The 26924-nt window shown below is 45.0% G+C and overlaps 1 protein-coding gene across 2 annotated transcripts in view; it reads left to right on the top strand.

The window, feature by feature from the left end:
• The first annotated feature begins 2577 nt into the window (after positions 1-2577).
• Positions 2578-26924, top strand: part of FAM124A (family with sequence similarity 124 member A) — a 58489-nt gene continuing 34142 nt past the window's right edge. The window contains exons 1-2 of one of the 2 annotated variants that reach the window (XM_073583318.1): positions 2578-2836; positions 23867-23898. In XM_073583318.1, coding sequence (XP_073439419.1) covers positions 2784-2836; positions 23867-23898 — 85 coding nt within the window. In that variant the 5' untranslated portion in view covers positions 2578-2783. The remainder of the gene's footprint in view (positions 2837-23866; positions 23899-26924) is intronic. The other variant, XM_073583317.1, reaches the window with a different exon arrangement.

Here is a 26924-nt window from a genome sequence, read left to right as displayed (position 1 = left end):
AACCCTTATAACTTCCTAACAAAAAAAAATTTTGTTTCCAAAATTGTGTTGATGTAAAGTAGACATGTGGGCAATGTTATTTATTAACTAATGTTTGAAAATTGTGAAATTTTAAATATTTTTGCCAAATTTCCGATTTTTGCACAAATAAATGCAAGTTATATTGAAGAAATTTTACCACTACCATAAAGTTCAATAAGTCACAAAAAAATTCTCAGAATCACCGGGATCTGTTGAAGCGTTCCAGAGTTATTACCTCATAAAGAGATGATAACAAGCCGAGATCTCAATCTGTCCATGGCCTCCTCCTTAGACAAAGAGTGTTCAGCTCGAAACGCACTGACATATGTCCTGTATTCCCCCTGCACCACCACTCCTAATCCCCCCACCTCTTTTTAACCATGTTCCTACTATTTTCATTTTATTATTAAAAGTCATGTTTTAATCCTATTATAGAAGACGGATGCTGGAAATCCCTTTCCTTTTTGTCTGTTGCCCAGCTGCCGGGCTGGAGTCCGTTCACCTCATATCGTGATGGAGTCTACATTCCCACACTTGGTGAGCTGAATAATCCTCTCCCTTTTCCTGTTTTTCTTTTCTTTCACCTTCTGGCAATGACTGGCACCAGGTAAAACACCTCCTGGTGACTGGCACTGGGCAAGTCTCCTCCTGGCAATGACTGGTACCAGGTAAAGCACCTCCTGATGACTGGCACTGGGCAAGTCTCCTGGCAATGACTGGTACCAGGTAAAGCACCTCCTGGTAACTGGCACTGGGCAAGTCTCCTGGCAATGACTGGCACAAAGTAAGTCACCTACTGGCTATGACTAGCACCAGTTAGGACACCTCCTGGCACTAGGTAAGGCTCCTCCTGGCAATGGCTGGTACCAGGTAAAGCACCTCCTGGTGACTGGCACTGGGCAAGTCTCCTGGCAATGACTGGCACAAAGTAAGTCACCAACTGGCTATGACTAGCACCAGTTAGGACACCTCCTGGCACTAGGTAAGGCTCCTCCTGGCAATGGCTGTCACATGGAACCTCCTGATAATGACTGGTGCCAGGTAAGGCACCTCATGGCAATGACTGGCACCAGTTTGTGCAACTCCTAGCAATGGCTGGCACCAGGTAATGAACCTCCTGACAATGACTGGCAACAGGTAAGGCTCCTTCTGGCAATGACTGACACCAGGTAAGGCTCCTCCTTGCACCAGGTAAGGCACCTCCTGGCACCGAGTAATGCACCTCCTGGCAATGACTATGAACAGATAAGGCTACTTCTGGCATTGACTGGCTCCAGGTAAGACTCCTCCTGGCAATGACTATGAACAGATAAGGCTCCTCCTGGCAATGACTGGCACCACGTAAGGCTCCTCCTGGCACCAGGTAAGGCACTTCCTGGCAATGACTGACACCAGGTAAGGCTCCTTCTGGCAATGACTGCCACCAGGTAAGGCTCTTCCTGGCAATAACTGGCACCAGGTAAGAAACCTCCTGGCAATGTCTGACACCAGGTAATGCTCCTTCTGGCAATGACTGGCACAAGGTAAGGCTCCTCCTGGCAATGACTGGCACCAGGTAAGGAACCTCCTGACAATGTCTGGCACCAGGTAAGGCTCCTTCTGGCAATGACAGACACTAGGCAAGGCTCCTCCTGGCACCAGGTAAGGCACTTCCTGGCAATGACTGGCACCAGGTAAGGCTCCTCTTGGCACCAGGTAAGGCTCCTCATGGCAATGATTGGCACCAGGTAAGGGTCCACCTGGCAATGACTGGCACCAGATAAGAAACCGCCTGGCAATATCTGATGCCAGGTAAGGCTCTTTTTGGCAATGACTGGCACCAGGTAAGGCTCTTCCTGGCACCAGGTAAGGCACCTCATGTCAATGACTATCACCAGGTAAGACTCCTTCTGACAATGACTGGCACCAGGTAAGGTTCCTTCTGGCAATGACTGGTACTAGGTAAGGCTCCTACTGGCAATGACTGGTACTAGGTAAGGCACCTCCTGGCAATGACTGCCACCAGGTAAGGTTCCTTCTGACAATGACTGGCACCAGGTAAGGTTCCTTCTGGCAATGACTGGTACTAGGTAAGGCTCCTACTGGCAATGACTGCCACCAGGTAAGGTTCCTTCTGGCAATGAATGGCACCAGGTAAGGTTCCTTCTGGCAATGACTGGTACTAGGTAAGGCTTCTTCTGTCACCAGGTAAGGCACCTACTGGCAATGTCTGGCATTAGGTAGAGCTTCTTCTGGAAATGACTGGCAGGCTGCTCCTGGCACCAGGTAATGCACCTCCTGGCAATTACTATCACCAGTTAGGGCACCTTCTGGCAATGACTGGCACCAGGTAAGTCTCCCTCAGGCAATGATTGGCGCCAGTTAAGTTATTCCCTGCAGTGAGTCTGTGACTGGTGTAGATCCTTGTCCATCCACAGCACACAAGTTTCTCACAAGTTCACAGGGTCACTTCATCACAAGCACCTCTGTGAGAGTCCCGCCCCGAGAACCCCCCTGGCTGGCTATATGGTGGTAGCTGCTGCTGATGACAGAGGATGGAGACAGGCGAGCTCATTCACTGGCCGATACAAAGGATGGGGGGAGGCGGGGCAGCGGGCTGCTAGGGGCGGCTGCATCCTGGAGAAGGAGAAGAAAGGAGAGAAGGTCGGAAGGCGGAGAGACCCGGACAGGAGAGAGTCCGGGGGCTCAGCCGGGGAGGTCCGGGTACTGGAGAGACGGTCACACAGCAGCCGCACAGCAGCCATGGCTCCCTGACCCCTGACATGGAGAAGACTGCAGAGGATGACTGCGAGGACTCGGGAGCAGAGACCGGCGGGTACGTGCTGTGGGACCCCCACATCTGTGCACTGTGGGGGCAGCAGAGCCCAGTGATAGGCAGGTGTCAGCTGTGCAGGGGGCTGTGCAGCACATGGAGCTGACACTCCGATGTGTGGGGCAGACATGGCGCCTATCAATACTGTATGCTGGCATGTGTAGTGTCCTATAGATATATCTCTCCTGTCTGTGGAGTGGTATATATATATGTGTGTGTGTGTATAGTGAGGTATATATACTGTATATATATCTCCTGTGTGTATAGTGATATATATATGTGTATAGTGATGTATATATACTGTATATATATATATCTCCTGTGTGTATAGTGATATATATATATATGTGTATAGTGATGTATATATACTGTATATATATATATCTCCTGTGTATATATATATATATATATATGTGTATAGTGAGGTATATATACTGTATATATATATATCTCCTGTGTGTATAGTGATATATATGTGTATAGTGATGTATATATACTGTATATATAAATTTTTCCTGTGTGTATAGTGATATATATATATGTGTGTGTATAGTGAGGTATATATACTGTATATATATATATCTCCTGTGTGTATAGTGATATATATGTGTATAGTGATGTATATATACTGTATATATATATATATCTCCTGTGTGTATAGTGATATATATGTGTATAGTGATATATATATCTCCTGTGTGTATAGTGATATATATGTGTATAGTGATGTATATATACTGTATATATATATTTTTCCTGTGTGTATAGTGATATATATATATATGTGTGTGTATAGTGAGGTATATATACTGTATATATATCTCCTGTGTGTATAGTGATATATATATATATATATATGTGTATAGTGAGGTATATATACTGTATATATATATCTCCTCTGTGTATAGTGATGTATTTAGTATATATATCTCCGTCACGTCTGACTCCGACGTCTGATGTGTCACATACACTGTCCTACATAACATATAGTAAGAGCACACGTGTCAGACGATCACATATTACACACAGACTGCCCAGTATCACATCCCAGGTGTATTCTGAGCTTGTTTTCTATTATTGAGGGTAAAGCTTGTGCATTGGTTATTGATCTGATGATTGGCACCAGAGTGGGCACACGCTGCCCAGGTTACATGTAGGACACATTTATTATTGTCCCTTGTTGCATTTTTACTGGATTACTGATAACTTAGGTGCACGTCTCCATGTCCACTGTCACAGACCACCAAGCACAGAGTCAAGAGCACATGGTTCAGGTGGTGCAAGATTTTCAAGTTTGGGGAGCAGTCCTGCTGTCCCGGTAGGTTGGGGTGTGCCCTACTTTAACCGTATGTGTGTCACCAGGATTCAGTAACAGCTGAATATTATTTATTATGCTTTGCTGATATAGCGCCATTAATACCACAGCACTTTTCAGATATCATCACTGTCCCCTTTGGGACTCACAATCTAGATTCCCTAACATTATGTCTTTTGAGTGTGGCAGAGAACCCAGAGGAAACCCACGCAAACACGTGAAGTAATTATTTCCCTCTACTCCTCTTTGGTCAGACCTCATCTGGAATATTGTGTCCAATTTTGGGCACCACATTTTAAAAAAGACATCAACAAACTGGAGCAAGTTCAGAAAAGAGCGACCAGAATGGTGACCGGTCTGCAAACCCTGTCTTATGAGGAAAGGTTGCAGGATTTGGGAATGTTTAGTTTGCAAAAGAGAAGACTGAGAGGAGACTTAATAGCTGTCTACAAATATCTAAAGGGCTGTCACATTGTAGAAGGATCAACTTTATTCTCATTTGCACAAGGAAAGACTAGAAGCAATGGGATGAAACTGAATGGGAAGAGACACAGATTAGATATTAGAAAAAACTTTTTGACAGTTAGAGTGATCAATGAGTGGAACAGGCTGCCACGAGAAGTGGTGAGTTCTCCTTCAATGGAAGTCTTCAAACAGAGGCTGGACAGACATCTAACTGGGATGATTTAGCGAATCCTGCTTTGAGCAGGGGGTTGGACCAGATGGCCCAGGAGGTCCCTTCCAACTCTACGATTCTATGATTCTATGATTCAAACACGGGGAGAACATATAAACTCTTTTCAGATGTTGTCCTTGGTGGGATTTGAATCCAGGACCTTAGCGGTGACAATACAACAGTACTAACCACTGAGCCACCACAATGGCAGATCAAAGTATGATGAGATCCCTACATCTTGATCAGACGTGGTAGAGACTGAAGGACCTGCAAGGACCTTCATGTCACGGGACTGGCAGCATAGACAGCTCAACAGAGAATCAGGACCCACAGGGAAGTGAGATCCTTGTGTGTGTGTGAGGGTGGGGGGTGTTGGGGCATCATAACATGGTGGAACTTCTTAGCAAATTAACCCCAAAGTCAGAAAAATTGCAAAAAATTAGAGAGAGAGAGAGAGAGCTACATTTCAGACTCTACTGACCTCCGTTGTAAATCTTCCAAGTTTATGGTAGCACATCTAGAAGAATGAACAAGTGTGACTTGTTTGGAAGGGTTGCCTGGAGAAAGCCTCGTCCTTCTAAAAGAATATGGCAGCGTGGCTCAAGTTTGCAAAGTTGCTTCTGAAGAAACTACAAGACTTTTGGAATGTCTCTTTGACAGACGAGACCAAAGTGGAGATGTTTGGCTATTATGCCCTCACCTCTATGTTTGACATAACTTAAAGAAGATGTTCACTACTTGGACACTGCTTGGCCTCCCATTTAAGCCAAAAGCTGAAGCTTAACCAAAATTGGGTCATAAAACAGGACAATGATCACAGTCACACCAGCAAATCTACATCTGCATGGCTGAAACAGAAAGGAAGATGTTGCTATGGTCCAGTACAAGTCCAGGCTTGAACTTAATTGACAAGCTGTAGAACAGCGTTTCCCAAACTCCAGTCCTCACGGCCTTCGTTTCCTTGGTATTGCACAGGTGATGGAGTTATTATCAAGGCATCAGAAACTGACACAAGTTTTCTTACCTGTGCAATACTAAGGAAAGCCTGAAATCATGAGGTGTTAGGGCAGAGGTGTATCTTGGCTTTCTGGCACCAGGGAATAACACAGAAAGAGGACTTAAAAATCCTCCAATAATAGAAAACAGCAAAAGAGCAAAAAGGTTTACCCGTCCAGACAAATGCACTATCAGGATGCAGTGGACCCATATAATTAAGATGGCAACACAGGTGCAAGAATACCGATGAGACAACCGCTCACAGCCTACCAATACATGGAGGGGGCGGTTGCCTGGTATGTTAATACACAATAAAAAACTTGTATGCGGCGCTGTTCACACTATGGCCATGCACAGCATCCAGGCCAGCCTAGTAGTGACACCCTTCTATTAGATCAGGCGGGCTGGCCCAGCGCTATCAAAATGCATGCCATATGAACAGACACCGCAGTTTACAAGACCAAATGGGCCCAACTGCACCCTGAATAAAAAGTGCAAAAAACACATAAGAAATGTGGAGTATTAACTATTATCTGATATTTTGGCCAAAATACGTGAGCCCGTAACCTGCGCCAAAGTTCTCCACGTTTACGGGTACCTAACACAGAAAGAGGACTTAGTGTTAGGATTTAGGGTTTGGTACCCGTAAACGTGGAGACCTTTGGCGCAGGTTACGGGTCACTTTTTGCTCTTTTGCTGATTTCTTTCTGGCACCCGGGGCAAGAATCCGGTTCGGCACCACCCCCCCCCCCCAAAGCACACATGCAATTTCCACACTTAGTCATGTACCGATGAGCTGCTCTTCCTAATGATCTCAATGATCAGTGAAAAGCTGAGAGGAGCAGGAAGAGAAGCTTGTTGGACCATAAGTATGAAAATTGCATATGAGTGAAGTGTCCATGTGATGACTACTGGAACCTGCAGAGCTGAATCCTGACATTGCAGCTTCTGAATTCTCACAATGAATGCACTGCACACTTTTAGGATTCTCCCGTACCGGTGGCAAGAATACACGGTCATATATCAGCACAACCATGTGATATATATACTTCTGGCCAAAATCCGACACGACGTGCCTGGCCTCGCTCCGTTCATTTTTATTGAGTGAGGCCACACATGTCTAGTCGGCATGTGACCGCATGTATGTAAATTACCGGCACGAGAGAATCCTAACAGCGTTCAGTGAACACTGTGAGAATTCAGAAGTCTGCAGTCACATAGAATGACTGCAGACTCCGTACAAACCTGGACAACCCCTTTAATGTTCCTAACTTAAATAAAAACATGAGAATTAGTCAGTATCACAAATGATATTTACATCCAGGTACCTTATAGATGACGTCGTCTCTGGAGTCGTTCTCCTTCTTTTCTTCTTCTTGTCCAGACCCCATGATGAGTTTTCTCATCCACAGCCATCTCTGCAGACTTCCATCTTCTCCGGTCTTTTGCAGCAAATCTCCACACAATGCCCTTAAAGATAGAAGTGTCATTATAATGCTCTTAAATAAAAATATCTGCAATATTCTGTCGCTTCACACTATTCCCCTCCCTCCTCATACTGTCTCCTCTAACATCCCACCTGTTCACCACACTGTCTCCTCATATATTTACCCCCTCACTCTCTATACTGTCTGCTCACACATACCCTTGACTCCCCATACTGTGTCTGCACACATCTCATCACCCTCACTTCCCTTATTGTGTCTGCATACATTTTTCCCATCGCTACTCACTGTGTTCACATACATTTACCCGTTCGCTCCCCATACTGTCTGCAACCATCCCCCATACTGTTTCCTAATACATGCCCTCATACATACATATTCTTCATTGTGTCCTCAAATCTCCCCACACATTAAATCCCCCATCCCCACTCCAAATCCCCACACACACATTAAATCCCCCATCCCCACTCCAAATCCCCACACACACATTAAATCCCCCCCATCCCCATGCCAAATCCCCCCACACATTAACCCCCATTCTCACTCCAAATCTCCCCACACATTAGGTACCCCCCATCCCCACTCCAAATCCCCACACAAATAAAGTATCCCCTATCCCCACTCCAAATCCCCCCACATAAAGTATCCCCATCCCCACTCCAAATCCTCCCAACACATAAAGTACCCCCCATCCCCACTCCAAATGCCCCCACACATAAAGTATCCCCACTCTAAATCCTCCCACACATAAAGTATCCCCCATCCCCACTCCAAATCCCCACCACACCCCACACATAAAGTATTCCCCATCCCCACTCCAAATCCCCCAAACACATAAAGTACCCCCATTCCCACACCAAATCCCCCACACATAAAGTATGCCCCCATCCCCACTCCAAATCCCCCACACACATAAAGTACCCTCATCCCCACACCAATTCCCCCACACATATAAAGTATGCCCCCATCCCCACTCCAAATCCCCCAAACACAAAAAGTACCCCCATTCCCACTCCAAATCCCCCCACAGATAAAGTATCCCCTATCCCCACTCCAAATCCCCCCACACATAAAGTATCCCCCATCCCCACTCCAAATCTCCCCACACATAAAGTATCCCCATTCCCACTACAAATCCCCACACATATAAAGTATCCCCCATCCGCCTCCAAATCCCCCCACACATAAAGTATCCCCCATCCCCACTCCAAATCCCCCAAACACATAAAGTACCCCCATTCCCACACCAAATCCCCCACACATAAAGTATGCCCCCATCCCCACTCCAAATCCCCCACACACATAAAGTACCCTCATCCCCACACCAATTCCCCCACACATATAAAGTATGCCCCATCCCCACTCCAAATCCCCCAAACACAAAAAGTACCCCCATTCCCACTCCAAATCCCCCCACAGATAAAGTATCCCCTATCCCCACTCCAAATCCCCCCACACATAAAGTATCCCCCATCCCCACTCCAAATCTCCCCACACATAAAGTATCCCCATCCCCACTACAAATCCCCACACATATAAAGTATCCCCCATCCGCCTCCAAATCCCCCCACACATAAAGTATCCCCCCATCCCCACTACAAATCCCCCCACACATAAAGTACCCCCCATCCCCACTACAAATCCCCCCACACATAAAGTACCCCCCATCCCCACTTCAAGTCCCCACACACATAAAGTACCCCCTCAACTCCACTCCAAATCCCCCCACACATTACATAACCCCCCATCCCCACTCTAAATCCTCCCTACACATTTATGTTCCCCCATCCCCACTCCACATCCCCCCTCCTTAATCTTCGGTTGTTTTTTCAGCTCCACAGTGGAGCACACTTACCACCAGTGTTCCCCCTTCTGGGCACCGCCGGCGAGTGACATCAGCAGTGTGATCACGTGACCTGATCCCGCTGCTGGCGTCGCTCTGACCCGGCAATCAGAGCTTCAATTGCACTGGTGTCTGTATAGACGCCAGTACAATTGATCCCTGGGAGCCGGTGCATGGCAGCTTCTATGCGCCAGCTGTCAACTTGACAGCCGACACAGAGAACGGCCGACTCCCGACTGCCGCTGGAGGAGACACTGCGGACCGCCGCATAGGATGGCCCGACTGTGCCCCCCTGCCGGCTGCGCCCGGGGCACATGCCTCGGCTGCCCCCCCCCAGATATGCCTCTGTGTTAGGGGACTATGAGGACAGGGGTTGTCTGCTCCAAACCGATAGGTCTGCAGGCATTCTGGGTGACTGCAGACTTATGAATCCCCCCAGTGCACGCACGGGCGCTGCGGGAATTCGCCAGTTTCTGACCCAGGACTGGAGGGTGTGTACGAATTGTACATTCATACACATGTGCGCCTCGCTTCCATACACTTTTATCAAGCGAGGTCGCACCCCGTCTATTGGCGCACCCGTGCAGTGGGCATGGAGCCAGATCACGCCTACTGCCCGGGAGTATGTATAACTCATAAATATCCTCTGGTCCCGGGTCTGAGGCTGGCGAATCCTCGCAGTGCGGGTGCTGGTGGGATTCACAAGTCTGCAGTCGCACAGAGTGACACACAGAGTGACTGCAGACTTATCAGTTTGGACTGGAGAAACCGTTGAAGAAATGTGCCCAGGCAAGTGAACTTAAACATCGCTTTAAAGAAGAGTGGGCCAAGAAGTCAGACAGATAATCATTGCGTCAAGTTAGTTGCTGCTAAAGATGTTTCTGCAAAGTATAGATTTATGGGGTGTACTTATTTTTTCTCATGACTCTAGGCGATATATATCTCCATGTGGACGTTCTCTCTCTCTGAGATGCAGCATTTATACTGCATAGTCCATGCCCGCTGTGCCAGTTACATGTCCGAGCTCTGCCAGCTGCTCCTATGATCTGTGATCTGCCGATCTGCTGACATCTAGATTCGCTTTATTGCCACCGTTGAAGTGATTAATATGTGTGTCATCTGTCACGGCTGGACATGCCCAGGGACGTCCTGCCCGCTGCCGCCCCCATGTGCCAGCAGCAAAGAATGTGGCACTGTACTCGCCTGTAAGATCTGTTTGTGGTGGCAGGATGGGAGCTGAGTGCCGGAGCCCCCTGTCCTGACCTCAGCCTCTGGGGTGGACGGTTGATCTTCCATTATTTATATTACAGCTCTCTTGTATTGTGTATGAGGAGTGATGTATTTTTCCGGATTAATATAAGTCAACAATGTTAATCCCTCTCCACCTGCAGCACGCTGAATCACTAGGGAACCGCAGGGTATTACTGCCGCTCACTGGAGCCAATGCCTGACTGTCCCTGGTGGCTGTACGTGTAGTGAAGGTGTGACGTGTGCTGTTCAAGTTAGTACATATTACACTTTGTGGGACTTTAGGAGCTTTGAGTGTTAATTCCTCTTCTGCTCATCCTTGGGTATGCCAGTCTAAAGAACCCCACTGGTGATAGCTAAAGGGGCACATACACTCCCCCCAAATTATGTGTAACTGTGTTTTCGTGTATAGCAAGTCATGTCATGTGCTTCATTATTATTATTATTATTATTATTATTATGTTTTGCTTATATAGCTCCATCATATTCCACAGCGCTTTACACACATTATCATCACTGTCCCCAATGGGACTCACAATCTACATTCCCTATCAGTATGTCTTTGGAATGTGGGAGGAAACCGGAGAACCCGAAGGAAACCCGCGCAAACACGGGGAGAACATACAAACTCCTTGGAGATGTTGTCCTTGGTGGAATTTGAACCTATAACCCCATCGCAGTAGTGCTAACCACTGAGCCACCATGCTTCATTTTATTGTCTTTTATGCTATATAATTGCTTTGTTTATTTAGATTTTTAGGGTTAATGAAATCTTGTCACTTGCCAGAAATATGTTTTTTTACCTGATTTAAATACCACTTTCCTCTTGAATCTGCCATTGTTTGTTTTTTTGTTCCTGCACCTTTCTGCTCCTGAGCTATGAACCCCTCTTCCCTATATATAAATCTAGTCTTTTTATCAGTGAAGAGTTGAAGGCCACGCCCTTTTGGCCATAAAGATTTATACACCAGGAAGTGAGGGCCATATCTCAGGAATGGAGAGGCGCAGGAATAAATAAAAAACAATGCCAGATTTAGAAGAACATAAATACAAATTTATGGCATGTGACAGGCCCTCTTTAAGGAAGCCTTTAAGGAACTTAAAGGGTTTCAGAATTTTCTATTATTTGCCCAGCATCAAGGAATTGTTCTAAAATAACTTGTCATTACTTACCTGTTCCATCCTTTCTCCACTCCAGCACCACCTCTCCAGTGATCCTCACTGGTTCTGAATGATATCACATCCATCTTTTACGTGATAGCTATAGCCTCAGTGGTCACGTGCCATACATAGAAATGTCACTGAGGCCAGTACTTAAACTTGCTTTTCTGACCCTGAATTCAATTTCCAGAACCACTGACCAAGATGCCAGTAGGTTGCAATAGCCCCCTAAGATGATTCGGGCCATTAGACAACTGCTGATTGACTGCATACAAATTGTATGCAGCCAATATTAATACTGAATATATATATTGGAACATTCCCGACCTTAGGGCCACAATCCCAGAACAATCCCTGTCATGCAACAAAAGCGTCACGAGAATCAAACCAACTTCTATATGAAATAGTGTATATTTGAAGAAAAATGGAATAAGGAATTGTCAGTTATCAATCGCCTATGACGAGATTGCTCCAAAATAAACAAAATGATTCAATAAGGGAAAGGTACTCACTATTAAAATATTAGGAGCATTTTCCATGTTCTCTCTAAGTGATCAAGTTCCATAGCACTGCTGAATATATTGGTGCTATATAAGTGAGCAAAATAAATCATAAATCTATATATATAAAGCTGAGTGTATGTATGTATGTGTGTGCGTGTATGTATGTATTAAACCCCGCCCACTCCACATAGCCCCACCCACTGGTGGGTGGAGAATGGGGTTGCAGAGGGAAAGTGCGGGACGTGGGTGGAGAGCGGAGCTGCGAGGGAGAGAGCCGGACACGGATGGAGAGCGGGGCTGTGGAGGGATAGAGCGGGACGGCGTGTGCAGAGCGGAGCTATGGAGGTAGAGAGCGGAGCTGTGGAGGGAGAGCGGGACACAGATGGAGAGCTGAGCTGCTGAGGGAGACGGCCAGTGGATACAGGGGCTGCAGAGGGAGAGAGCTGGACGGACAGTGGAGGGCTGTGGAGGGAGAGAGCGAGATGGCCAGTGGAGACAGGGGCTGCGGAGGGAGAGAGTGGGGCAGTGGAGGGAGAATGCGGAACGGCAGTTGGAGAGTGGGGCTGCGGAAAGAGAGAGCGTGATGGTGGATGGAGAGCTGGCTTGCGGAGGGAGAGAGCGGGATGCCGAGTAGAGAGCAGAGCTGCTTAGTGAGAGAGCGGGATGTAAAGTAGAGAGCGGAGCTGTGGAGGGAGAGAGCGGGACGCCGAGTGGAGAGTGGGTCTTAGGAGAGAGATAGTGGGACGGTATATATCCCCTGTGGCTGATACTGCTATACTATATATCCCCTGTGGCTGATACTACTATACTATATATCCCCTGTGGCTGATACTACTATACTATATATCCCCTGTGGCTGATACTACTATACTATATATCCCCTGTGGCTGATACTAAAAGGAGGACATTCAGGAGGAGGCTGTGTAAAAAGCAGAAGGATGAGGTGTATCAGTACTTGGGTAATCATTTACAGTAGTTAATTTGTGTTGCAAATCTGTAGTGTTGAATATATGATGTGAAATGTTTTTATGTGCAATATAATCATTATAATTTGTTATAACTAACCCCAGTTAGTTACTATTCCCGGGCAACGCCGGGCTCTTCAGCTAGTATAGTATAAAGTACAGTTCTTTTGTCCCCCACCCCCTATGGCTGCTAGTCAGAGAAATTCTCTGATGTATCTAGTCCATTAGACGGCACTGTGGGCCTCTTCCATGGAACCTCTTGCTTGACAACAAAGAAACATTGGTAATAAGACTGCCAATGACCTCCCCAAACCTCCCGAGCCCCTGCCAGTGTCATGTTCTGGCATGACTTGGACCCAGTGTTGGACTGGGGTGCCAGGGACCCACCAGTAACCAACTCCAGGGCCCCACTTTCAACTACATGCAAATGGGACATTATCCTCAATCACAAAAATACATAACAAAGAACTGGGCAGATTGTTACATGAATAAGATGCTGCCTGGGTCTGTACATAATGATTCATGTATATTGTGCCAAGTACTGCTCATGTCAGAGGGTGGTGGCCCACCGGAGGATTCTCCTGTTCTCCTGTGGACCAGTCCAAGACTGCAAAGTTGGACAATACTTCTTTTGTCGGCGAGGCTCTTAGATTATAATGTTTTGTATATTGTCACCAGAAAACATCCTTATGAAACCTTGAACATGTAACTTTTTGGTCATCATATTCGGATCGTATTTTGACTATGGGGGAACTGTAAAAACATTTACAGCCCACTTATGTAAGACTCCTGAAACAGCCTTGTAAAGGGTGCCTACAGGATGACTGGATAAATGCCTGCATGGTGCTTTGTGTACAGCCTGGAGGTTGCAGGATTTTATTACTACCCTGTGACATACATCACAGTTATCTAGCGCAGAGACAGCGCCACAGCCTACAAATACTACTTAGCCGATTGTTTATTTATTGTACATAATGACTGGTAAGGGACCACAAAGCGCTGTGATTGATAGCACCTCCTGCCAGCGTCCAATCACAGGCGACCATCAGACATAAAACACTCAGGGTACACAGGGAGGATAAACACTGGCGCATTCTTTTTCTATCACACCCCTTAATGAAGTAGTCAGTAGGTATAGAGGGAAGCAGGACCACCCTGGCTGGTGATGACAGTGTTTGGAGATTCCCATCAGGGGGGCTGTAAAGAGTGATAATGTGTTATCCCTCAGGGCAGATGTTATAGCACAAGTCTGACAATATCCTACAAGCAGTGAGCGCATGGTTCCACTCACAGAGTGATGAGGATTAGATGCCATATTCTGTTTTGTTTCCTAGTTGTACACCAATCAGCCATAACGTAATATTGCGTAGCTTCCCTCGTGCTGCGGTAAGTAGCTCTCTCCCACTGAGGCATGGACGCCACAAATCAGCACATCCTTAGACGGAACCTGTCAGGTCGGATAACTCAGATAACCTACAGATATGAGGATGTATCGGGAAGGTGTGCGTGCCGTCTGTCAGTCAGTGCGGGGGAGCGCTTATAGCCGCCACTCACTGAGTGGTTACTGAAGCACGCCTCTGTGACTGAAAGCCAGCGTCTCTCAGATGAAATAAAGTCCATTTTCTCCTGGCACCTTCCCATCTCTAGTAACCTACAGATTAATCCTATATCTGCAGATTAATAGGATATTTAGTAGGTTCCCTTTAAAGTCTTGCGATGTGCGGCCTCATGGATCACACTTATATTTACAGCACATCCCAAAATTCTCGATATGATTGTGATTTGGCGAATTTGGAGAACATGCCAATACCTTAAAGGGGTTGTCCACTACTAGGACAACCGTTTCTTGATTTAAATGATTGACCCCAATAAAATAAAAAAAAGCCTATACTCACCTCCCGTGCCGGAGCTGGTCCAGCAGTATCGGCAGTCGTGGTCCCGGGGCTCTCATGCAGTTGTTATGATACCTGACCCCGGCACCCAATCAGCGCTGGCATCACTGTCCCTGCCTTCATACTGATTGAACATGAAGAGGAATCCCGGGCTGCAGCTGATCTCGGACTTCCTTTTCATGTTCAATTTGACAGAAACCAGGGACAGTAATGCCAGTGCTGATTTGGCGCCAGGCTCTCATGTCATACAATCACAGCCCCGGGACGGAGAGAGCCGACACCCCTGTAACAACGCCGGCACGGGAGGTGAGTATAGGCTTTATTGTTTTATCTGGGCCAAACATTTAGATCAAGAAGGGGTTGTCCTAGTAGTATAGTAAACAACCCCATTAAACTGTGTTCCCCAAACTATTCCCTAACAATTTGTACTTACGGTAGTTTCTGACAATGATAAGTAGCTGGGTCATGTCACAATCATATAATTACCAGGATTTCCAGCAGAACATTGTCCAGAGCATCTGACTCGGCTGGCTTTACTTTTTCCCATCCCATTGCCATCTTTCATTGCATCCTGATGCCATTTCTTTTCCTGGTAAGTGACACACACCCCTTGTCAACTACTCAATAAATGTATTCAATCAGACCTGGCAACCTTCTCCCATTTCTCCATGATCCAGGTCTGATGCTCCTCTGATCATAGCAGGTGCATTTGGCAGTGGGCAAGGGTCAGCGTGGATGCTAACTGGTCTGTGGCTGCAGTCCCACCTATGCCAAACTGCAATATCAAGTTTTCCGACACGTGTCTGTCATAGCCAGAAATAAGTTCTTTACGCATTTGTCGCTGATTGTTCTTCCGTGGACCACTGTTGGTACATACTAACCACAGCATGTTGAATACCCCCCCACTAGACCTGCCTGAGGGCTCGCTCACACTCAAATAACACGTGGACCAATGCTATACTATGGGGCAGTGTTAATCTGCATTTTTTTCTCATGCCAAATTGGCTTAAGAAAAAGTGCATGTGATAATAGGACCATGAGCAGTCATACAAGTCTATGGGTGACTGTAAAACATCGGTCTGCACTCAGGTGGAGAAGATTAAGTTCTCCGTCTTCTCCACACCTATGATACAATTCTTTCATCAGAGTGTCGCTGAGCAGAGTGTCATTACCATAATCGATCCTATTCTAATTTCCCACCTAATAGAAAAGAGAAGAATTATCTGGGTAGAAAGGCAAAATGAGCAATTGTACAGCAAGTTCACAGTGCTATAGGTTATGATGACTGCAATATATCAAGAGGATAAAACTTTTGTTGGGCGGAGAACGTAGTGCTTCTTTAAAGGGAATTGATAAAACGCTAGCAAGCTGCAGACTCCACTCGGGGAAAGCTCACGGCATACAGAGCTGTTATTGGGTGTGTAAGTCCATGGATTGTGAGATCCATATGGTGGTCGCTGCAGGTAACCAAAGTGATTGGTTGTTCATGTGGAAATCGGAAAGCACACAGATCCATTGTTGGCCTATGTGCTATTTTTTACACGGACATTGAAAGAGCTGAGATTAGTTGTGGGTCACATGAAGACCACTCAACCTGGTAAATGGAGCTGAACCTGAACAGTGTGTATAAACCGCAGTGCTTGCCAAAATTTTACTTAGGACTGGACAACCCCTTTAACTAGAAGTGTTTGTTCTGCTTTCTTCAAAGAGAGAGGTCTCTGCTATTTCTCTATGGCGAGGACAGTGTTGACATGCAGAGCGGAGAGGAAGCATCCCGGGGCGCTCCAGTTGCCAGAGAATATACCGGGACTCGCCGTCCAGAGCAGCCAAATGACAGCTACTCAGATACAGTCATATAGGAAATATCACCGATAGTCACAGTTCTGAAATCTCAGTTATAAAGAACATTTAATTCATAACTGAGGACTGATCATACTTGTAGAATATCACAAATCAATCCTGAGTCTTTGTAGGTAGGTATTTGCTTATGGTATGTTCATGTACGTCTGATACTAGAGATCATGCATGAGCATACAATATCCATACATCCTGCTAAATAAAAATGTGTAATTAACAGAAACTGTTCCCCTCCACCATCGACATCATTTCCAGAAACACTTAGAACTACATTTTATCCTATTTTCGCTTGCAAACATGTTCCTTTATATCACATTGTAGACCCCTGAAAAAGGGAGCCTGTCATAATCATAGCTCATTTCAGAGGGTAAATAGGTTTGCTCTGATCGTGGTTAACAGGTGCTCAGGAGTAAGACATAGAAATAAAGATTATTATTATTATTATTATTATAGGATTGCAAATGAAGATAGTAGCTATATTAAATTCAACAGACCCATGTGAACACAGACTGAGCCAACGTTTCGGCCAAATAGGGCTTTTATCAAGTTATATCTGTGCAGGAAATGCTCGGAGGGTCCTGAGCCGTGCATATCTAGTCACGACGTGGTTCCATGGCATTTTAGTACCAGTATTGCAACCACGAGACACGGACTCCCTATTATTCCACCGAACTGAATTTATACTATATCACCATAGGATCCCATGATTATCTAAGTCCTGTTCAGTAGAAGCGCAGAGGATCCAGTTGTTTAGACCTTTTTATGGATGCCCAGACAGTGTTCACATCTGTGTGGTAGCCTCTGGCATACCCAACAGAACATGATTGACTTAAAGTGAGGTCTACCAGGGCTCCCTCACATTTTCTGACATTTCATTCGCAATACACAGGACTGCATGTCATAAACTGTTTCTTAGTTTGCTGCAAAATATATTCTCATTTATGTACCCCCTTTTTTCCGAAAGTCAAATATGGACCTAGCATCTTGGCCCTGAGTGGCAATTTGGAGGCATTAGTCAGATGGCACAAACATGCCTACTAGTTCAACTTTCATAAGGTTTCATACAGGTGTTAATTAAACATTAAGGCCCAATTTGTCATGACTGGCTCCTTATGAATATGGAGATAAAAGTACATTTGTATCATAATTGATGCCACTTTTATGGTGTAAATTATGATGAACTTTTTGGGTTTCCATGGACCTTCCGGCTAAGTTCCTATGACTTTTCATAAAGTTGAGGTGCTGGCGGAAACTAAAAAAACAAAAAGTAGCAAAAGATTTGTGCAACTCCTCCAGAATTTTGGTGAAAACTGATTAATCGGCAGATTTCAGTAGGACTAATCAACATTAAATATGTAGCAGGACCTCCCCTGACCTCATCTGTCATGCAGCTGAAGTGTACACTAAGTTTTGAAAAAGTTTAAATTCTTTTGTTTTCAAGATAACTTTATCCCTGTCTACTAAAAAACACAAGTGCTCATGTCAGCTGAGTGTTTATGTGCATGGGGAAAGTTGGGAGTAATTGATCGAACAGGCATTGATCCGACAGCTATCTTGTGTAGCTTTAAGACTTTTCTTCGTCTTAGAGAAACTGCGCCGGTAGCAAGTTTCCTTTCCATAATTTGGCAGCTTTTCTCACTGTAAGTTTTGTTGGAATCTCTATTGTCTATACATGACATCAGACGTACGATTGACTTCTTCAACTTTCTGATTTACACACTAATTGGATAACTAATTTCCCGATACCAATTTCCGAGGCTGCGTGCCGCGCACTATATTATTTCACTCCCTAGCGACTTTTCCAGCCAGCAGATGATTTTCCTTAATTTCACGTAGCGAAGATCTGCTCTTTGTTCTCCACGTTTGTTATTTTAAACAATCATTGAGCATTGACCTTCCAGCCATCTGGTGCTAATTAACGGAAAAGTGGACAAGAAGGACTCTAAATTGCATGACGCGCTTGTATGCTTGTATGGTTGGACTGCGACATTTGGCTATTGCAATGGACTAAAGTCTGGAACGCACGAGAAATGTATCACCTTGCATGGGAGGTTACGTCTTTTCCCTCTAGTTTACACCAATATCTGATAGACATGAATTGAGCATTTTTACGAAGTGTTCTTGGCACAAAGTATGTGGCTTTTAGCTTCGGACTCTACTTCATTCATCTCTCGTGGCCAGCCATTTTTAATCTAGCCATTATTTGGCCACAATCCCTCATTAAAATGCAAAGCCCCTTAGTCCGCTTTCATTAGAAAATACTCACAAGCTGCCATATGTCTTCAGCTGGTGAAACCTGAAGGCGGATTACCGGACCGAAATAGTGTCCGAATAATGAGGGAATGCTCTAAGACCAGCGCCAAGGAAGAACAAATAAGCCAATTAGTTTACATCTCTGGGCGCAGCGCAAAGAGCTTCTAGGAAAACACATGGTAGATTTATTACCCACTAGCCAGTGATCTCATGCCGCTCAGAAATAGAGGGAGCTGCTTATTGTCTCAGACGGCAGGTTTTTTTCTTCACTTGTTTCGGACAGTAAACATATCATTTTTCTTGTATGTGTAGATTTTCGTTACTTGACACTATGCAATGTATGTATCTAATAAACAATGGGCTATGCTGATATAAGATGTCATGGTGTAGCGGAGGCCACATCGCTAATACATCAGAAAACTAAGCGATATTTGGAAGAGAAGAACACCTGCTAAATCCATTATGATGTAACGTGTCCGGCATCACGTGATGTCAGGTTACAAGGATGTGTATGTAGCAAGGAGAGAAGTATTAAAATGTAACCTTTCACGCATATTACGATAAAAACAAACCTTCAAAGCCTATTAGGAGCTTGAGAAGCTACACACGTGACCAAAATTGTTGGTACCCCTCGTTTAATGACAGAAAAACCCACAATGGTGACAGAAATAACTTGAATCTGACAAAAGTAATAAATCAAAAATCTATGAAAATGACCAAATGACAGTCAGACAACCATGCTTCCACAGAATTTTAAAAAAAAAATAAAACTCATGAAATAGGCCTGTAAGACTGTAATGAGCTACAGATTTTAAGACCAGAATCTGCACCTAAAATCTGCAACAAATCAGCAATGTCCGACTGTGGCCAAATTATCCTTCTATATAGCGTGCCACTTATTAGCAAGTGTCCTATACATTATTGGTGATACCCTACTTGTAAGCTGCAGTGCTGTATTGGAAGCGTGATTGACGTGAAGCACCGTATGAGACCATCGCAGTTTAACGTCAAGGTTTCTTTAGCTTAAGGTCAATTTTCAAGGACAACGGACAATATTTTTTGTTTTGCTTGTATAAAAGGATCTGTAACTACTGAAACGTGAAGTGCTACAGTAAAGGTAGCAGCTGCCATTGTTCTGAGAAATGCCGGCTTTAGCACATGTTGTACAATTCAGCTAGAGATGACGACTGCTCTAAAAGTCTCTTCATACAAGCCATTGTCCATATTGTAAACCTAAAAGCGATGTGCCGACAGACATCTATTGAGCGTGAAGTACATTCAGCAGAGTTACTTTCCAGCCCAAGTGAAGTACAGTCACCACTAAGAAGTACAAAACCAGGATTACTGCGCTGCGGGTCTTGCCCTGAATATATTAAGGCTCACCAGTCCAGGATTCAAGAACAAAGCTAGATATTGTCTATGTAGAGCTGCTCTGTGTACGGAGAGAGATTCCTACGCCACCTTTTATGACTGGCAATGGCTTATGGTTTTGAAAAAGGGTTAGTGATGGTGACTTTTTGGGTGGCACGGTCATACAGCCTTACCACCGTACATGACTTAGTGATGGGTTTCATTCTTACCAATGCAACATCTACAAGTGTCAACATATCATCAAAGAGTCCAAATGGCTTCTCATGAAGCTCAGTTATGGCTAAGGATGTAGATGAGCTGATAGATCAATGGAGGATCGAGGCTGAGTTGAATTACCAGTTTCATGAGAATACAAACATTTTGATATTTGATTTACGGTTCAAAAAACGTAAAAAAATTTCCGACACCATTTCAATCACTGCAGAAGCATCAAATAGTTGGCTTATGTCATTTGCATGGCAATGCGGGCTTTTCGATAATGCCCTGCATACCTAGTACAGTGGTGGTCAGAACCTGGGCTATCACAGATCAGCGTTCTCAGTGGAGCACATTTTGTATGGCAGAGTCATTTTCCATCTCCAGTGACACTGAGGAAGACCTCGCTCTCACTGCCGGATAACATCATTGAGTGCTATGTGATGTTTTATCGGATAGCACTCTGCCCAATGGTATACAGTGGGGCAGTGCACATCAGCGATTATTATTCAGCATGAGAAAACAGTCACCGCATGCTGCAAATGACAACAAGACTCGGCTCACTCGCACCTATATAAGTCTATAGGTGCGTGTGAAACATCGGACTGTACTCTGATGTCATCCCAGTGCAGTCCGATATACACCAAGACAGGGAATGGAAGAGATGGAGAAATTCCTTTCTCCGTCTCCTCCGCACCTGTGCTTCTCTCATGCAAGAGGATCAGAAGACACACTAAGACTCGGATAACACTCGCAGCAGAGCAGGAGCCGAGTGTCATTAGTATATCGCATCTGATGCTCTTTCATCGGATGCCATTTGCTTGTGTGACTCCGGCCTAAGTCTTACTCTTCTTTAGAGTGTTAACTCTTATGATCGGCAAAGTTTTCTTTCATGTTCTCTCTCCTGTAGAGCATATGCTCTAATGATCAGCCGGGTCCCCTCTCTCTTCTGCAGAGTAAAGTGTAAGCCCTCTCTCTCTCCTGTAAAGTGTAAGTTCTTATGGTCAGCGGGGCCCTGTGTCTTCTGAAGAGTGTAAGCTCTTATGGTTGGAGGGGTCCTCTCTCTCTGTCTTCTGAAGAGTGTAATTTCTTATGGTCAGCGGGTTCCTCTCTCTCTGTCTTCTAAAGAATGTAAGCACTTATGGTCAGTAGGTTTCTCTCTCTCTGTCTTCTGAAGAGTGTAAGCTCTTATGGTCAGCAGTTTCCTATCTCTCTGTCTTCTGAAGAGTGTAAGCTCAGCTCTTATGGTCAGCAGGTTCCTCTCTCTGTCTTCTGAAGAGTGTAAGCATGTATGGTCAGCAGGTTCCTCTCTCTGTCTTCTGAAGAGTGTAAGCATGTATGGTCAGCAGGTTCCTCTCTCTCTGTCTTCTGAAGAGTGTAAGTTCTTATGGTCAGCAGGTTCCTCTCTCTCTCTCTCTCTCCTGAAGAGTGTAAGCTCTTATGGTCAGCAGGTTCCTCTCTCTCTGTCTTCTAAAGAATGTAAGCTCTTATGGTCAGTAGGTTTCTCTCTCTCTGTCGGTCAGCAGGTTCCTCTCTCTCTCTGTCTTCTAAAGAATGTAAGCTCTTATGGTCAGTAGGTTTCTCTCTCTCTGTCTTCTGAAGAGTGTAAGCTCTTATGGTCAGCAGTTTCCTATCTCTCTGTCTTCTGAAGATTGTAATCTCTTATGGTCAGCAGGTTCCTCTCTCTGTCTTCTGAAGAGTGTAATCTCTTATGGTCAGCAGGTTCCTCTCTCTGTCTTCTGAAGAGTGTAAGCTCTTATGGTCAGCAGGTTCCTCTCTCTGTCTTCTGAAGAGTGTAAGCTCTTATGGTCAGCAGGTTCCTCTCTCTGTCTTCTGAAGAGTGTAAGCTCTTATGGTCAGCAGGTTCCTCTCTCTGTCTTCTGAAGAGTGTAAGCTCTTATGGTCAGCAGGTTCCTCTCTCTGTCTTCTGAAGAGTGTAAGCACTTATGGTCAGTAGGTTTCTCTCTCTCTGTCTAATGAAGAGTGTAAACTCTTATGGTCAGCAGGTTCCTCTCTCTCTGACTTTTGAAGAGTGTAAGCTCTTATGGTCAGCAGTTTCCTATCTCTCTGTCTTCTGTAGAGTGTAAGCTCCTATGGTCAGCAGAGTCCTCTCTCCTCTTCCCCACATGTATTTTCCAAGCAATCACAAGCTTTCCAGTATTAAGATTCACACTAAGTTATTTGCCACTAATTAAACTTTTGGGGGAAATTTGCAGGGTGCCCACGATCCAGAACTAGCAGTGCTTTGGACGCAGCGTATGTTTGTTGCTATTGAACGCTGGTGAATCCGCATGTGTTCCCTGAACCATGCGGATTTACCGCTTCCAATACATTCTATTGATGTAATTTCTCTTTCGGAGACTAGCGGTCTGGAAAGACACGCCCCATGTCAGTCTTTGCAGGTGAATCGTGGGTGTTTGTGCATGCATAGTGAACATGGGATTTCTTGAAATCTCATCCACTATGCTGTAGCATAAGACCGCAACATCTGGGAGCAATTCCGGATCGTGGGCACATACTCTAAGAATCATTTCTGTTGCATGGCTATTGGAGCACAGAGGTGACACCATAGCCAAAATCAAACCTAGTCCTAGTTCTTCCCTTCATCCCCTTTTTCTACCAATTGCTGAACTGTGCGGCTAAGCTGTTGCCCCCACATGCCATTTACCACAAATTACCATGTGCTTCACCTCTTCATTTGCGTGATTGTCCACTACATTGCAGCTCAGCTACTTTATGTTCAGTCATCTTAAAGCCCTAATCATTCATCGATTGTTCTGTAGAAGATGTTCAAAACCAGAGACATTTTTTTTTCTAATTTTGAAATTCACGTCACCATTTGAAGTGAATGGGTCTGCGAAAGAAAGAAAAAAAGGAAGCCATTGATGCAGCATCTGTGTCCTGTCATTTACTCACTACTTGCTGAGAAACTTTTTTTCATTTTCATACGAAATTAAAAACTGATGGTAAAAATGGACACCGAGCACAAGCAGAATCCGCACGTTGATGAAAAATGGTCCTTTGTTAGCACACAGGAAAAATGATATGTGAATACGGTGTAACTGTGCATGCCTGTTAGAATCACACTCTTGATATTCACTGACGTCAGTGTTGGTAACAGGTACAATATTAGATACCCAGTGCACTCCCTGCTCAAGGGGAGATCCACAGATATACATACTGTATATACAGATATACTTATACATGCCACATACAAACACTGATTTATGACATCTGTCTCCATCAATATTTTTTATATGTGAGACCCAATGGGCCTGGAGTATTCTGACCATGTTCTATCTTTACTTTGCAGGTCAGACTACAGCCGCATGTCCTCTACAAGTAGTAAGTATAATTCTATATTCTCCGTAATCTCCATCTCTATATAGTGGTTCTTAGATGAAACAGACATAATTCACAAAATATTGTGAAATATGGCTGGGAAGCAATATGAATCATGACACTTTTGGGATTTTCCTATACATTAAGTTCAGGCCAAACAGATCTGCAATACATACATTAACTTTTGATTGTGTGTGTACATCCACCTTCTGAAATAGTGGAAGGACATATACAGTTGTAAGTTTACATACCCCTGCAGAAATTTTGCTTTTTTTGGCCTTTATTCAGCTTGTAGTCTTTTGTGGCCATTGTGGATGAGGTTCTTTATTTTCTCAGATTGTAAAGCTGCCCACTCTTCTTGGCAAAAATTCTCCACTTCCTGTAAATTCCTGGGCTGTCTAGCATGAACTGCATGTTTAAGATTTCCCCATAGTGGCTCAATGATATTGAGGTCAGGAGACTGATACGGTCACTCCAGAACATTCACTTTGTCCTGCTGTAGCCAATGACAGGTCAACTTGACCTTGTGCTTTGGATCGTTGTCATGTTTGAACGTCTAAGTACGTCCCATGCGCAACTTCTTGGCTGATGATCGCAAATTTGCCTCCAGTATTTGCTAATAACCTGCTGCATTCATCTTTCCTTCAACTTTGACCAAGTTTCCTGTGCCTTTGTAGCTCACATATCCCCAAAACATCAGCGATCCACCTCCGTGCTTTACAGTAGGACTGGGGTTCCTTTCATCATAGTCCTTGTTGACCTCCCTCGAAATGTAATGTTTATGATTGTAGCCAAAAAGTTCAATTTTGGTCTCATCACTCCAAATCACCTTGTTCCAGAAGTTTTGAAGCTTGTCTCTGTGCTGTTTTGCATACTGTAGGCGAGATACTTTGTGGCATTTGCGCAGTAATGGCTTTCATTTGGTCCTTATTGTACATCTTGAAACAGCTACACCGCTAGTTTTTATAGAGTCCAGTATTTCAGCTGATGTTATTTCTGGGTTTTTCTTTGCTTCCCAAACAATTTTCCAGGCAGTTGTGGACAAAATTCTTATTGGTCTACCTGCCCGTGGATTTGTTTTTACAGGGCCCCAGATTTTCCATTTGTTAATCACAGATTGAATGCTGCTGACTGGCATTATCAATTCCTTGGATACCTTTTTGTATCACTTTCCTGTTTTATACCTTTTCCCGTAGATCCGTTGACAATTCTTTTGCTGTCTCTATGACTCACAATCCAGAAACGTCAGTGGCTGGATGAAAGATACAATAGACTGTCTGGATCCCAGAAACTTACTCAGCTTTTATGCACACACACTGATTACAAGCACACAGGTCACAGGTGTGGATGTTACCTTTAGTAGTCATTCAAACCCATTTATGTAAACTTTTTTGCATGTTATCAGGCCAAAATCACCAGGGTATATGAACTTTTGATCAGGGTCATTTGGATGTTTTGGGTTGTCATTATGATTTAAAAGAGAAAACACAGTAGATTAACAATAAATGGCTTCACACAACCACTAACCATGAATGGAGAAAAAATTTTGGTGTTATCATTCATATTCTCTGAAAAAAAGGCCAAGAAAGCCAAAATTCTGCCAGGGTATGTAAACTTTTGAGCATAACTGTATAAGATTGACCAATATGTGTTTAAGGAAACTCCTCTTCCCATCAAAGTTTTTATCTTCCTAATATATAGCAGTCCTCATATTATATAGCAGTGTGTACTTACAATTGCTCATTTTGCTTTTCTACCCAGATAATTCTTCTGTTTTCTCTATGCTATGTAGAAACAGGAAGTATGTTGTCCCTGCATTTATCATTTGCTCCTGACCCAGCTGCTCTCTCCTCTCCCTGCCAGGGACTTCTGCAGTCACTCTTGACTCATGCAGGGAAAATTGACCTCTTGTTTGACCTGTTGACCTCCATATAGCTTAGAAGGATTTGTCTAGTCAGTTTTTAATCATGTGATATCATAGACCTAATGGAAAAGAGAAGAATTATCTGGGACCAAAGCCAAAATGAGCAATTGTAAGTAAATAGTGCTATATAATATGATGACTGCAATATATTAAGATTAAGAGGATACACATTTTGATGGGAGTGCTTCTTTAAAGTCACAACACGGAGAACTGTAACCACAGTCATTAAATTGCCCTTATCATTTCGTGGTTGAGTGTAGACTAGAGCAGGGGTCCCCAACCGCCGGTCCGCGGCCCAGCACCGGGCCGCTGCAGTGCCCTTGCCGGTCTGCGGACACAAGGGGAGCCAGGGGCGGTCAGTGGCGTAGCGGGGGGCTGGGGCGGCGCGCAGCAGTTCTTAGCGGCGGCCAGGGAGCGATCCAAGCAGCTCCGCTGCCTGCAAGAGGGAATAGCAGGAGCGGAGCTGCAAGGACCCGTCCACTGCGTCCAGCTTCCTGCCCGCCGCCCGCGCTTCCTGTCTCTGACTGACACAGAGAGGAGCGCGGCCGCTGCTGTGTCAGAGCGAGGAATTGCAGGCGGCGGGCAGGTGAGAGGAGAGAGGTGGTGTGTGTGTGTATGTATAATGTGTGTGTGTATGTATGGCTGTCTGTGTGTGTACATGTATGTGTGTGTGTGTGTGTGTGTGTGTGTGTGTGTTGGTCTGTGTTTGTGTAGCCTGGCCCTGGAGGAGATGGGGACATGAGGAGAAGGCCATGAGGGGAGTGATGGAGAGACGGCAGTGATGGGGTGAAGGCAATGATGGGGAGAGGGGAGTGATGGGGTGAAGGCAATGATGGAGAGACGGCAGTGATGGGGTGAAGGCAATGATGGGGAGAGGGGAGCGATGGGGTGAAGGCAATGATGGGGAGAAAGGAGTGATGGGGTGAAGGCAATGATGGGGAGAGGGGAGTGATGGGGTGAAGGCAATGATGGGGAGAGGGGAGTGATGGGGTGAAAGCAGTGATGGGGTGAAGGCAATGATGGGGAGAGAGGAGTGATGGGGTGAAGGCAATGATGGGGAGACAGCAGTGATGGGGTGAAGGCAATGATGGAGAGACGGCAGTGA

This window comes from Dendrobates tinctorius, unplaced genomic scaffold (assembly GCF_039654945.1).
Source record: "Dendrobates tinctorius isolate UK_male_01 unplaced genomic scaffold, ASM3965494v1 ptg000075l, whole genome shotgun sequence".
NCBI classification, from domain to species: Eukaryota; Metazoa; Chordata; class Amphibia; order Anura; family Dendrobatidae; genus Dendrobates; species Dendrobates tinctorius.
Note: the sequence above shows the minus strand (reverse complement) of the source record. Positions and strands in the feature narration are given on the sequence as shown.